Source organism: Cyclopterus lumpus, chromosome 19 (assembly GCF_009769545.1).
Source record: "Cyclopterus lumpus isolate fCycLum1 chromosome 19, fCycLum1.pri, whole genome shotgun sequence".
Lineage (NCBI taxonomy): Eukaryota > Metazoa > Chordata > Actinopteri > Perciformes > Cyclopteridae > Cyclopterus > Cyclopterus lumpus.
Window position 1 is genome coordinate 13,912,221 of NC_046984.1, and position 12,876 is coordinate 13,925,096.

A 12,876-nucleotide genomic window follows, 5' to 3' on the forward strand; every position below is an offset into this window, starting at 1 on the left:
AAAATATTTTTCTATCGTGTCCTCAGCTTATTCAATTACCAACTCCACTTCTCTCACGAACACGCTCATGTGGAAAAGTAGTCAGCCGAGCTCGTAGCTCAGCGACGATATGCAAGTCCTACCAGCTCCAGGGATCCTACTCGGTAGCTGCCCTTGACCTTTGACCTCCATAGAAGTCTGAATGTACACAAACCTTTTCTGTAGGTAGGCAGATAGTTAGGGTCGTAGGTGCTTCATTAAACCTCGGGAGAATTGTAGCAGCATTCATGAGTTGTACAGACCAGATGCTTAAAAGTCCAGTTTAGATCAGCAGAGATCTTATACAAGTAAGTGTAACTATATTACAATGTATAAAAATAAGTTTTTTTGTTGTTTTAATATACCTACATCAGGGAGCCAGGGTTCATGCTGTACTGTGTCTATTACACAGTGTATAATGTACAGTGTTATGTACCTGCCAGTACATAATGGAAAATATGTAAAATATTAACCTGGTTGCAGACCTGAACTGGCGCCCACATCCCTAGATCAGTAAATCTAAATACATATTTTAAGTCGATTGAAATAGTAATTCAGTTTTATTTTCTGGTTATAAATATGTGTAATGTGTGAACAAAACAAAAAACACCTACAAGTGTCTGATAACAGACGAGGGATTATCAAAGTTATCACAATTCATTAGTTCATTACACACACAAAAACTAAATGTCGATCTTGTGGTGCTGAAGGAACAAACAAAAGCTCATCAAAGTCATTGGCAACATGAACGTATGTCTAAAATGTTTTGGTAATCCATCCAACAGTTTGTGTCTTAACCTCCATTTATGAATTTATGAACACTACAATCTACATATTTTAGACAGATGAGCTATCCTATGAATTTGATTTGGTAGTAATCCAGTTCTGCGATACCTGCTATTGGAAGACAATCTTCTGAGCAACAAAATGATCCATTTGTTTACTTGTTTACTCGCATGTATTTGTGGTTTCCTCAAAACATTCTGCTACTCTTCTTAACAGCATAACTAGCAAATAAATCCAGAATGCCTTGAAAAGAAAGGCATTATATATATGTTTGTACGTGCTATACACACACACACACACACAAAACCCCTGTCTAATCTGTCACTCTGTCATAATTTGATCATAATCCCTAATGATAATCACATCGTATCTTAAAGGTGTTCTCAATCTGGAGAGGGATTATAGGATTGCAGAGCATGTGTGTTAGAGTGTGAATGAGCGATCCAAATATATTACGGTGGTGGTGCGTATGATGTGTGTGTGTGTGTGTGCGTATGATGTGTGTGTGCGTGTTTAAGGGGGTAAAAGGGGTGAATTTAATTTGATGATGTGCGGGGGTACAGGGTGCACTGGCTCACTTATTCACCCACTGAATCCACTTTAAGCCTGATATTACAAAACAATAGACACTGACCTGTTAAAATGTGTTTGTGCTCCCCTCCGCAGGTCATCTTTAATCTCTTTCACTTTAATTTGTTGTGTACGGCTCAGTGACACAAAACAAAACAAGATGAATCCAAGATCTTCCACCTCTTTGGTTTATGTTGAATAGTCACATTTTGGTCCAGACTATTTGATAGATTGCCACGAAATTCGCTGCAAATATTCATCGTCCACAGAAGATCGGTTCTGATAACGTTGGTGATCTTGTGGCTTTTCCTCAGGCCAAAGTTTTCACCTATCTTTCGTATCTCAAATATAAATAAATGTGTGTACATACATATGCGTATGTATATATATATATATGTATGTATGTGTATATATATATATATAGGTATGTATATATAGGTATATATATATAGGTATGTATGTATAGGTATATATATATAGGTATGTATATATATGTATGTATCTATAGATAGATATATGTATGTATACGTGTATATATATATATATATGTATATATATGTGTGTGTGTATGTATATATATATATGTATACATATATATTTACACATATATATACACGTATATATATACACACATATATATATATATGTGTGTATATATATATATATGTGTGTGTGTGTAAATATATATGTATATATATATATATATATTTGATTAAAAGAACACAAATTAATAATCTATAAGATTAAATGTTTTTCCAGTTTATCTCTAGTATAATAATGCGTCATATTTGATCAATATATTGCGTATGTTGCATGAGAAATCAAAATAAGTAACTATGTGACTGAGAAATAAATGTAGTAAAGTAAAAAGTCCAACGTCATGTTGTGCAACAGAAGTATTATCAAGCATTAATTGGAAAAACTCAGACACAGAAGTACTACTTAAGTAAGTATTTAAATAAAAATACTTAGTGACACTACCATCAACATGCTGAATTGGCCCACGTTTTATTTATTTTTAACAGACATTTGTGATCCGTAAAGGATGAATGTTAATGTCCCCAAGCACCAGCATGAGATTGACGTTCCTGGTTTTGCATAAAATAACAACAACTAAGCCACGGATTGCCATGAAATTTGGTTCATACATCTGTTGTGCCCAGAGGATGAATTCTGCTGACTTAATTGAATCCCTTAATTTTTTAATCTGGTGCCATCAATAGGTCAAAATTCCAATTTGTCCAATACTTACGACCGAATACCTGCGAAAATAATGACATCACCGTCAGCCTCAGCTATGTTTCGTATTTAGTGCTAATTAGCGAATGTTAGCATGCTAACATTATCCCTGCGCGTAAAGCGTTGCTGGCATGGCCGTCGACTCTTGTGTACCGTCATAAACGCATCATGTATTTTCAGACTCGCCTCCTTCTTATTTCCCTCTTTCAACTCAGAGCTTTTTATTCTTCGACCTCTAACCTGAAGCTGTTGTTTCAGAAACTCCATTTACAGGCCACATACATGGCAACGCGGAATAATACATGTGTATGTACTGCGGCTGTTTAAAGCATTGTGTTTATTCCATCCTCCGCTGAAAGGCCGGTGTAGGTGTTCAGTACCAGTGGTTGTTTGTGCACTCTCCATCTCAAGTTCAGCTGACCTATTGGACCCGGACATGCTAAAGAACAACCGATAGAAAAATCAACCGCATTGTTAGCATGTCGGAAAAACAGCTACCATGCTCTCACTCCAGTTCTTCTCATTCTTCTTCCGCCCACTCCTTCTCATTTCACAGCGAAAGGATTTTTCCGCCCGTGACCTTGACCTCGGGGCGAGAGAAATATTGACGACGTGATTATGCTCCGGCATCACGTTTTGCCTCTGAATTTGATTTTGAAGGCTCTAAATGAGAGCTCAAAGTAGTGTACGGTGAAATATAATGAAATATAATATGCTGATGGCCCCTCTGTGTTTGCGTTGTCCCAGCATATGATTTAGTGAAGTGGAGTAATTTAGCAGATGAGCATGTGGCCATTGTTAGAGGGATAATCTGTCTTTTGCTGCTCAGATAGGTTAACATGCAGCAGATTAGACCAGATTACCCCCAACCACACCAGACAGGACAGAGCTGGCCCTCCCTCCCCTCTCCACCGCCGACTAAGCCGACCCTCCCCTCTCTGCTTCCTCTTTTCACTCATCAGGACCCCAACTTCACTCCATTTCATCCTCTCTTGGCTTTTTATTCCTTCATCCTTGTCCCACTTTCTTTTTTGTATCTTTTTATTTCGGCATTCCTTATTTCTAGCTCCACTTATTTTTACCCGTATAATAATTTCTTCTCTAAGTAGAAAAACACGTACACATCCGTGTTTCTGAGTCCAAAAATTGCGAACAGAAAGATCATTACGATAACTTCCTAGATCAAGTTATGTGTATTTACCATTAAATTCATTACAATTATCAAACTTGTATCAAACACAGACCATATTATTTTAAGAGGGAGGGAAAATCATGCACACAGGTACTATTTATAGAATATATTTATTTTGGTTCTACCTGCAAGTATTTAAAAGGTCATAATCATGGGATTGAGGAAGATAAAATATTGTATATGATAATATAATATATATAATTGTAAATATAGGATATAGATTTCTACATATACCAAATACATATAACGACAAAAGTGTTATGCAAATAAAAACACTCACCGTTAAAATAATAATGCATACGTTTTAAAACACTATCATTGTCAACTTAATTATTAAGTCAATGACAAAACTATATGTACAAAATTTATTTTTTAATGAAAAATCCAAAATATATATAATATAAGTATAAACTCTATTATGCCACAAAGAGCTTTATTACGTATGATATTATTTAAGGTAATATTTATGATTATTGATCCTATTTTAATTTGATTTTCACTTTTAAATTGTTACAGTGAAAGGACAGTACTGTACATGTATAGTTGTTTTGTTGAAAATGTGCATAAATAATGTATTTGTAGATTAATTTAGTAATTGTTACTTTTTTGTTCAGGAATAAAAACAAATGAACTCACCGATTGATACAAACCACTGCATAGAATTAACTAAGGTCATAAGGTCATGTTTCTATCCCTCAACAAACATCCTGAATTAGATTTAGATATTTTCTTTCTCCAGATTTATTTTCAGGTGGGTTGATGACTTCTGTGTGTGTGTGTGAGTGTGTGTGTGTGTGTGTACATCTGCATGACCGCGTGTCGCTGCCATGGCGGACCCGACAGTCAGACGTTTGCTGAGGCGCCAGCTGTTTGTATTTTTGGCAGTTGAGGTGTGTTTTTTTTCAGGCAGCTGGTGTGTTTGTGTCATCAAGCTATTAATTAAAAATGATGTGGTGAGATGACACCAACAAAACACCGGATAATGATGTAATCGGTTCCTTCACATCTGGCCCAGCTGTCCTATAGTCTAGAAAGCATTCCGGCACAGGAATTATTAGTCAAATGATCTGATTGTTTTGTTATTTCATCTATCAGTAAGGTGTTTGTGCGTTAATGCCGCTGCTCATCTGTGTGGACGATTGTTTGTGAACATCTGCGTGTGTCGCAAATCTGGTCATGTGTTTACATGTGTGTGTTTATGTTTCTGAAAGAAAAAAAAAAGAGTCTCAGCTGTTTCACACAGCTCGACTAACGCTTCACCAATAAAAATAGCAGGATTAACCTTTGAAGTGTTGGGTTTCAAACCAATTAGGCGGCGGGATTAGTCGCTCAGGTACAGTTACTTAAGTATACCTGTCGTTCTTTCTGTGACAGTCAAATGGTGACCACAAACACTAACAAGCATGAGGCACAATACTCACACACACACACATACAATGTAACTCAAAGCCACATCCATTTGTCCACATTTGTAGCCAGCTGTTCCAAAACCAAAATCTTATTATTTGAGTGGCTGCCAATTTATTTTTCTAATTATTTTAGGGGATAATTCAACATTTTGGGTGATGTGCTTATTTGTTTTTTGCAGACGGTTAGACAGGAGAGTGATGTCGACCTTCTCATCTGTGTGCTTGATATGAAGCTACAGCCAGGAGACAGTTAGCTTAGCTTAGCATAAAGACTGGAAGCAGGAGGAAACAGCTAGCATGTTGGATAAAACAAATGGTCGATAACAAGGTAATAAGTGAACTTTAGAGGCACTTGTAGGCATATTTTTACATGAGCCAGGCTAGCTATTTCCCCCTGTTTCCAGTCATTATGCTAAGCTAAGCTAACTGTCTCCTGGCTGTAGCTTCATATTCAAACATAGTTGTATCCTCTCTCCTAACTCGCAGCTTGAACACAAATACGTGCATTTGCTAAAATGTTGAATACATATTCATTGTCATAATTGTTGATTACTTTCCTTGCAGCCAACTAATTGATTAGCCCACCATCTGATCCACTCCATTAGCCAACACTGTTATAAAAACCACTGTCCTCCCACTCTTTCCACATCTCAAATTTCATCCGCCACAATTTACCGCTCTCATTCTTGTTTTTTTGGGGTACCATTGTGCTCCAAACTCTCCTGGATCCCTGTAAGAGCACAAAAGCACAACAAAGACTCAGGAAGTGATTAGTGGCTTAACGAGGAGGAGGCTTTGCAGGGAGTTAGGGGGGCTGTACGGCCTCTTCCATGAGAGGAGGTGAGGGGGTTAAAGTTTCAGGGCTTAAGAGGTCAGTGTTAAGTTGTGGAGGTCAGTGAAGAGGTTAATTAGGAGCAGGGCTTTTGTTTACGGGGTATAAGGAGACGCAGGAGGCGATTCACTTCAGATCCTCGCTGTGTTCCTCCAGCCACCCTGGAAGTGTCATTTACCCGTTTTTAGCCAGCTCTGCTTTCCCTCCTCCTCTCCGCTAATTGTCCTGTCGCTGAAAGGAGATGTAGCTGAATTAACTTAATTGTCACCATTACGACACACTCGCCCCCTCATCACCACAACACACACGCACACACACACACACACATGCGCGCACATACACCTACACACACCTACACCTCGAGTTTGTTTCCTTGTATGCTTCCTGCTTCAATTAGGAGAATGTCTTTTCAACTTGAAGGAGGCCTAGCCATGACTGTTGTGTATGTTTTCCCATCGTTTCTGCCCTTAAAACACACGCAGAGAAACATGCTGCAATCCTCTGGGGACTCAAGTATCTCAAGTAGAGTCTGAATGAGCCACTCGATGCGAATGTCGGTAGAAGAGATGCTTCACTGACACTGAAACATATTTCTCGGCTGCGACGTTCGTCCTTGTCGATCACCGGTAATCAACTTTGCTTGTAGGTATACCTGTAAGGTTGTTTACTGTTGGTCTGAGGTTTGTTTTGCTCAGCATTGCACTGCAGTAACATCGCTGAGGATGAGGAGCGAGCTCTTTTTAACTCCCACCCTGCAAGATTCTTTTTGATTTTCAAATCTTCAGTGGAGTTCCCTTCAAAGGAACAGTACATTATTATTATTATTATTATTATTATTATTATAAAGCTTAATTTAGTTTATTTAATAGAGAAAGGAGAGATTACCGCCACCGTGCATCATTTGGGGTAAAAAAAACTGGCACATGACTCCTCACACCATGCAGGGACATCTGTCTTTTGGGGTAATTGGCATTAACCCTTTTAAGCTGGGTGACCGCCTTTTTCACGCTCAACACATCTGCACTGGAGCTCCCATTTGGCATTTTGTGTGTGTGTGTGTGTGTGTTTGTGACGATATAAAATGGCATGTTGCACAATAATGTGCATGTGTTTTTGGTTGCTGAGCCCAAAAATATCTACCTCAAATGAATATCTCTCTCTCTCTCTCTCACACACACACACACACACTAACCCTAACCCTGCACAAAGGGTGCCACACTCCAAAGCATATGGCCCAGGCTATAACCAAAATGTGTTAATGCTGATTGAATATGCTGCTCTATTAAACTAATGTTAGCAGGCTGCGGCGGCCTGATGCTAATCCAAGGAAACAGAATGAAGCTGAGCTGCAGATTATCTCTGAATATGTGGATATTAGAGAATAGAAAAGTGATTAGAAAGTGATTAGAGTGGAGGGAGACCACTTAGAGAAACATACGCTTTCAGGTCCAAGTGAGATTTCCAATCACACCGTTCACATAACTGCTGTTATTAATGATGCAAGCAGTTTACCGGCACAGAGTTCATGAGACTTATGGCTGATAGCAGACAGGATGTTAGTTTTGTTTCAATCAGTTAGTTATTCTCTGTTTAAGGGCCCTATGGTCCTCTTGTCATTTGGTAATTGGTTTGCTGTCATATATTTCCTGATTAGTTTTTATGTCAAAAGTTGCTTTGCATTTGTCTTCATCACTTTGCTGTTTTGTTGGTCAAAAGAAAACTGAAGATTAAACAAAATTAAGATGATTCAAATAAAAAGATTAACTGGCAGCAGTGTAGGCCTCTATTATAATAATGATCATAATAATAATAGGAAACTTTGCAGCACTTTTAAAGACAAAGTTCTACATGGTTGAACCGCAGGATTAAACAGGACAGCAATGAGAGGATAAGACATAATACACAAGGGAAATTAAATAAATAATAATACAAGTTTAAAAAGTTGTCACATGTTGTTCCATTAAACATACAAACATTAAGATTTCACAACACAACAATGTTATTGAAAGAAAGTTTTTCAGTGAACTCTTTTTTTCCCAAATGTCAAACTGTAAAGCCAACTACGAGATGTTCTGTTCGTGGTGCTGTTTTTGGTCATTTAAATGTACCGCCATTAGTTTTTGTATCACTCCCACTCGTTTTTATCTGTTTAGAGAACCCGAAAACAAGCTGGTAAGTGGCACTTACCAGTTAAGTCGCTTTCGGTTTCCTGTTTATTGAAATGTTTCCCAATAGAGAGTCCGTTAAGAATATATTTCATGAGCCTGTGCTTAAAAGGAGGGATAAATCCTCTGCGTTTGATTGACAGTGCTGCCATGACAACCCTGCATCAGCTCCAGGGTATCCAATGAGGAGTCGGATCCAGGGTCCCTCCCCGACTTCCAGGTGAGCTAAAGAGTCAGACTTCAGCAGATTTCTGTCAGACCGTTTCCGAGACGCACTTTGTCCCTGGTCTCACTCTGACGTCCAGATGGTGTTCAGATCGCCGCTCGACTTTTTCTCAGCCTCCCGCATCCTCCTTCCACACTTCGCCGATGGGCCCCCTGTTCTGGCACGCTCACGGTCCCCGGAGGACCCTCCATCCGCATGTCCTCCCCTGGCTCTCCCGGGGCTGTGTTTCTCAGCGGCGCAGATCGCCAGCGTCTGCGAGACCCTGGAGGAGACCGGGGACATCGAGCGGCTGGCCCGCTTCCTCTGGTCTCTCCCGGTGTCCGCAGACGGTCGAGATTCCATCTCTGAGCACGAGTCCGTGCAGCGCGCTCGCGCCGTGGTGGCCTACCACACGGGGAGTTTCCGCGAGCTTTATCACATCCTGGAGACGCACCGCTTTACGCGCGCCTCGCACGGCAAACTGCAGGCGATGTGGCTCGAAGCTCACTACCGGGAGGCGGAGAAGCTCCGGGGGCGACCGCTCGGACCTGTTGACAAGTACCGCGTGAGGAAGAAGTTCCCCCTGCCGAGGACAATCTGGGACGGCGAGCAGAAGACGCACTGCTTCAAAGAGCGCACGCGGGGGCTGCTGAGAGAGTGGTACCTGCAGGACCCGTACCCGAATCCCGGGAAGAAGCGGGAGCTGGCGCACGCAACCGGACTCACGCCGACTCAGGTTGGGAACTGGTTCAAAAATCGGAGACAGAGAGACCGGGCGGCAGCAGCTAAAAACAGGTCAGTGACTTTGACTTGAAATAAGTTGTTCATTAACACAGCTGGGACTGGTAGTGGGGTGGGTGACACGTGCAGGTATTGATGAGTTGCAACAAAATGTATGTTTATTGTATCAGTATTGAAATATTGTTAAAAATCAAGAAAACCCTGATGTCCAACATTGAATCTCTTTATTGATTACTCGCTCATTCTTTCACGAGTTCATCTCCACAGGCAGCCAAGGTTGTGCGTAAAGGGGCCATTCATGCGTAAAAGTGCATGGCCATTCAGCTTGTGGGTTTTTGTTTTCCTTCTGTCAGTCTGATCTGGAAGGTCTTTCTTCCTTCTCTCTCCCCCTATAATTTGCTTCAGGGTCAGTGTGTGGGTCATCCATCCTATTGGCGAGAGCAAAACGTGCATGAATGGGCGCAAATTGCTAACCACACGGCACTGGAGATTAGTTTTGATTTGACAGCGGTTTTCAAGTTTTAAATATTTATTTTAGTTTTGGCGAGGGGCCTAATTACTTTTGCTCTTTTTTTCACAATAGCAAAACAAGAACTTGTTTGTTTGTCAACTTTAAATTGTTGCATTTTACTTCATTTTGGACCCACTTGGGTTTAATCGGACTTCCACATTAACTCCCTTTTCTTTATTCACTTTCAGGTTGCAACACCACCGGATGTGTCCAGGCGGTGCTCGGTCATTCAGCGGAGGAGAGTGCAGTCCAGACGAAAGCGGGGAGCGCGCCGATGGAGAAACTCTTCTCTCAGTAACAGACAGTGACTCTGACTTGGATGTTTGAGACTCAAATATGAAATGGACTTCGAGGGCCTCAGACGGTCCGTCGTGGATTACCGCGGAGAGGGGAGGATGCATTCCGATTTTGGGTTGCAATAAACTATCAAGCCATAAAAGAGATCCTAAATGTAACACCGGCCCACCGAACAGCGGATGTTACAGGTCACATCAAGATTTCTTTCTTTTTTTTCCTGAGAAAATTATTTTTGTCAATGCTGATGGTGGGTTTTTTTTTTTCTAAACACCAGACCCACATTTTTTTTTTTTTTTTAACTATATCTGGATGGTGCCGGTGCACATCTGTTCACCCAGCTTACACCATCAGCTGATTAAACGGACTTCAAGCCGTGGACTCCTCTTGGACTTAAACACAGAGACCCCCACACTGGGAGGACCTTTACAGGCTGAAACCTGCCAGTGAGCAAAACACTCTTATTTTCTCTAATTATGCCTAATGGTTATTTAAATTATTATTATTTTTTAAATGAAACCGTTGGAAGACCCCTGGATGTCTACTGCTAGACAATCAATACGCACTGAAGCCTCCGGCTGTTTGTATATGTTCATGAACTTTTTTTGTTTCTTTACCTTCACTTTTACTTTATTTTAAGTTCACTGTGCACTCCGCGTGTGATACTATGTTGTACTTTATGTTCGATTTGATGCTGAGTAAATGTTTTAGTATTTTATATAAATAAAAATAATTTAATATATGATATTGTGCCCGCTCTTCTTTTATGACACCATCACTGTTGTGACTTCTATGAAACATAAAGACACGGTGTAAACAAGTTGGTGAATTATTGATTACACAGTATAACAGTAGTGATAGTGATAGTGATTACAAATCATTACAGTGTGTTATGAAGCATATATTTACTGTTAAAACACAAGTGCAAAAAAAACATCTTTTACTCAAGTACCATTTTGAGGTACTTAATTCCCTTTTGTGCTACTTTTTACTTCTAATCCACTACAATTCAAGGGTAATATACTTTTTTACTGCACTACAGTTATTTGATAACTTCAGTTACTTGCAGATTTAGATGAATTATATTTAATGAAGTCAACAACTAAATAAGGATTTTGATTACTGGGGTATTTCACATGTTATCCAGTATATAAATTAATTAAAATTAGCTCCACCATTACCAGCTTTAATGTTAAAATAATGAACACATTGGTGCATCAATAATTATAATCCAACATTCTGATGGGCATTATTCTAAAATGGGCCATTATGCACGATGAGTTCTCTGATGGATATCATTTTAAGCTTTTAATTTAAGTGACATTTTAAAGTAGGACTTTTATTTGTTATTGTATTGCTACAATGTCGTATTGCAACATCTGAATGCTTACGCCACTGCTGTCGATTGGGTTTGGCTACTTTTGTGTTTTCCGTGTTCAAGTTAGATTAGATTTATTTTCTCAATCGTTTCCAAGACGAGTAATCTCCTAGATTTGTATTTATTTTTTTATTTGCAAAGATATGATTGTACACCAAATCATACATTGTTAAAAAAATAAATAATAATAATTAAATAAAAGGTTCCAACATGCAAATGTATTCACATAAGATACTTTTATGTGCCACGTAAGAAGACATTAATCTCTGAAACTGCACACAACTGATTTTTCTGGACCGCTGTGCCCAAACTCTAGATCCACCACAGTGGCGCCACCCAGTGGTCAAAGTAGAGACGACAGAGTAAAATGTCCAGAAAATAAAGAGCCAAGGTTTGATAAGAATCGGGTTGAACGGATGCTCTAACAATGAGGGCGGATTTCGGGTGACTGGGGCATCAAGTGAAACGAGATAGTGTTACAATTTATTTATTTTTTCACGCACGAAGAGTTGAGCCCAAACTGTGTAAGCAGCAAACAGGAAGTTGACCTGCAACGCACGAGGTGAGGAACATGCTTGCTAGTCTGATTCGCTAGTTTTCATTCGAGATGAGCTCATAAAATTGCCACAGTTAAAATATGTTGCACAAAACTTTGGCGGACACATGACTAGGATGTGCTACTGCAAGAAAGTAAGAAAGTAAGTTTTAAAAAAAGAAGAAGGAAAGAAGTACAAGTGGAGAGATCGTGGCTGAAGGGAACAGAGGTTAAATCTCTTAGTCAGGTCCTGGAACTGTGCTGCTCATTGTGTTATTGCACAGTAGAATAATGAAAAGTTTGACAGTCAAAACGCAACTCTATTCACACGTATGTGACCGAAAAGGAGAGAGGGAGTAGAACACAATCTTCTTTTGCCCTTTTCTCAAAACATAAATAAACCGTAGCACTAGATGGCCTGCTACTTATAGCTCAACAATGATAATGACAATGATTAAGCAGCACGAGGAAAATAATATTAAAGAACCATACACACAAGATGACACCTATGTCTAATTAGACTTCCTTTATACATTTCTTGGACTATTTACAAAACTCTTTAAATCATTCTGTAGAGATTTACCCAGTTGGCCCGACATCTAAATACATTGTGCAATACATATGCACTATCCTAAATCAAGTATATGATGTCCCAATCACCCACATGTTAAAAACAAGTGTATGACACACTTCTTTGGAATATATAACTCTCTTTTACATGGATAGGTAACATCTTAAGATATAAATGTGTCATAAGAAAAAAGAAAGCTTACACAAGGACATTCAAAAACTCCCAAATCTGCCCAATTCATCAGATATTGAACAGTGGTACTTTCCCTATTTAACATTGTGTAGGCTAACTATAGTACATTTACTCAAGTACTTTGCTGATGATTATTCTGAATGCTTTGTACATTTGCATTCTTAAAAATCCCTATATTATGTTCGACAGATAAAGATTATAAATACAAATGCAGCGATCAGTTAAAACAAACTGATGC

The 12,876-nt window shown here is 39.3% G+C and overlaps 1 protein-coding gene across 1 annotated transcript; it reads left to right on the forward strand.

Moving 5' to 3' along the window:
* Window positions 1-8,516: 8,516 nt before the first annotated feature.
* Window positions 8,517-9,995, forward strand: six3b (SIX homeobox 3b). Its single transcript, XM_034558982.1, has 2 exons — window positions 8,517-9,211; window positions 9,857-9,995. Exons 1-2 carry the CDS (start codon window positions 8,517-8,519, stop codon window positions 9,993-9,995), a joined length of 834 nt encoding a protein of 277 aa, XP_034414873.1.
* The last annotated feature ends 2,881 nt before the right edge of the window (window positions 9,996-12,876 follow it).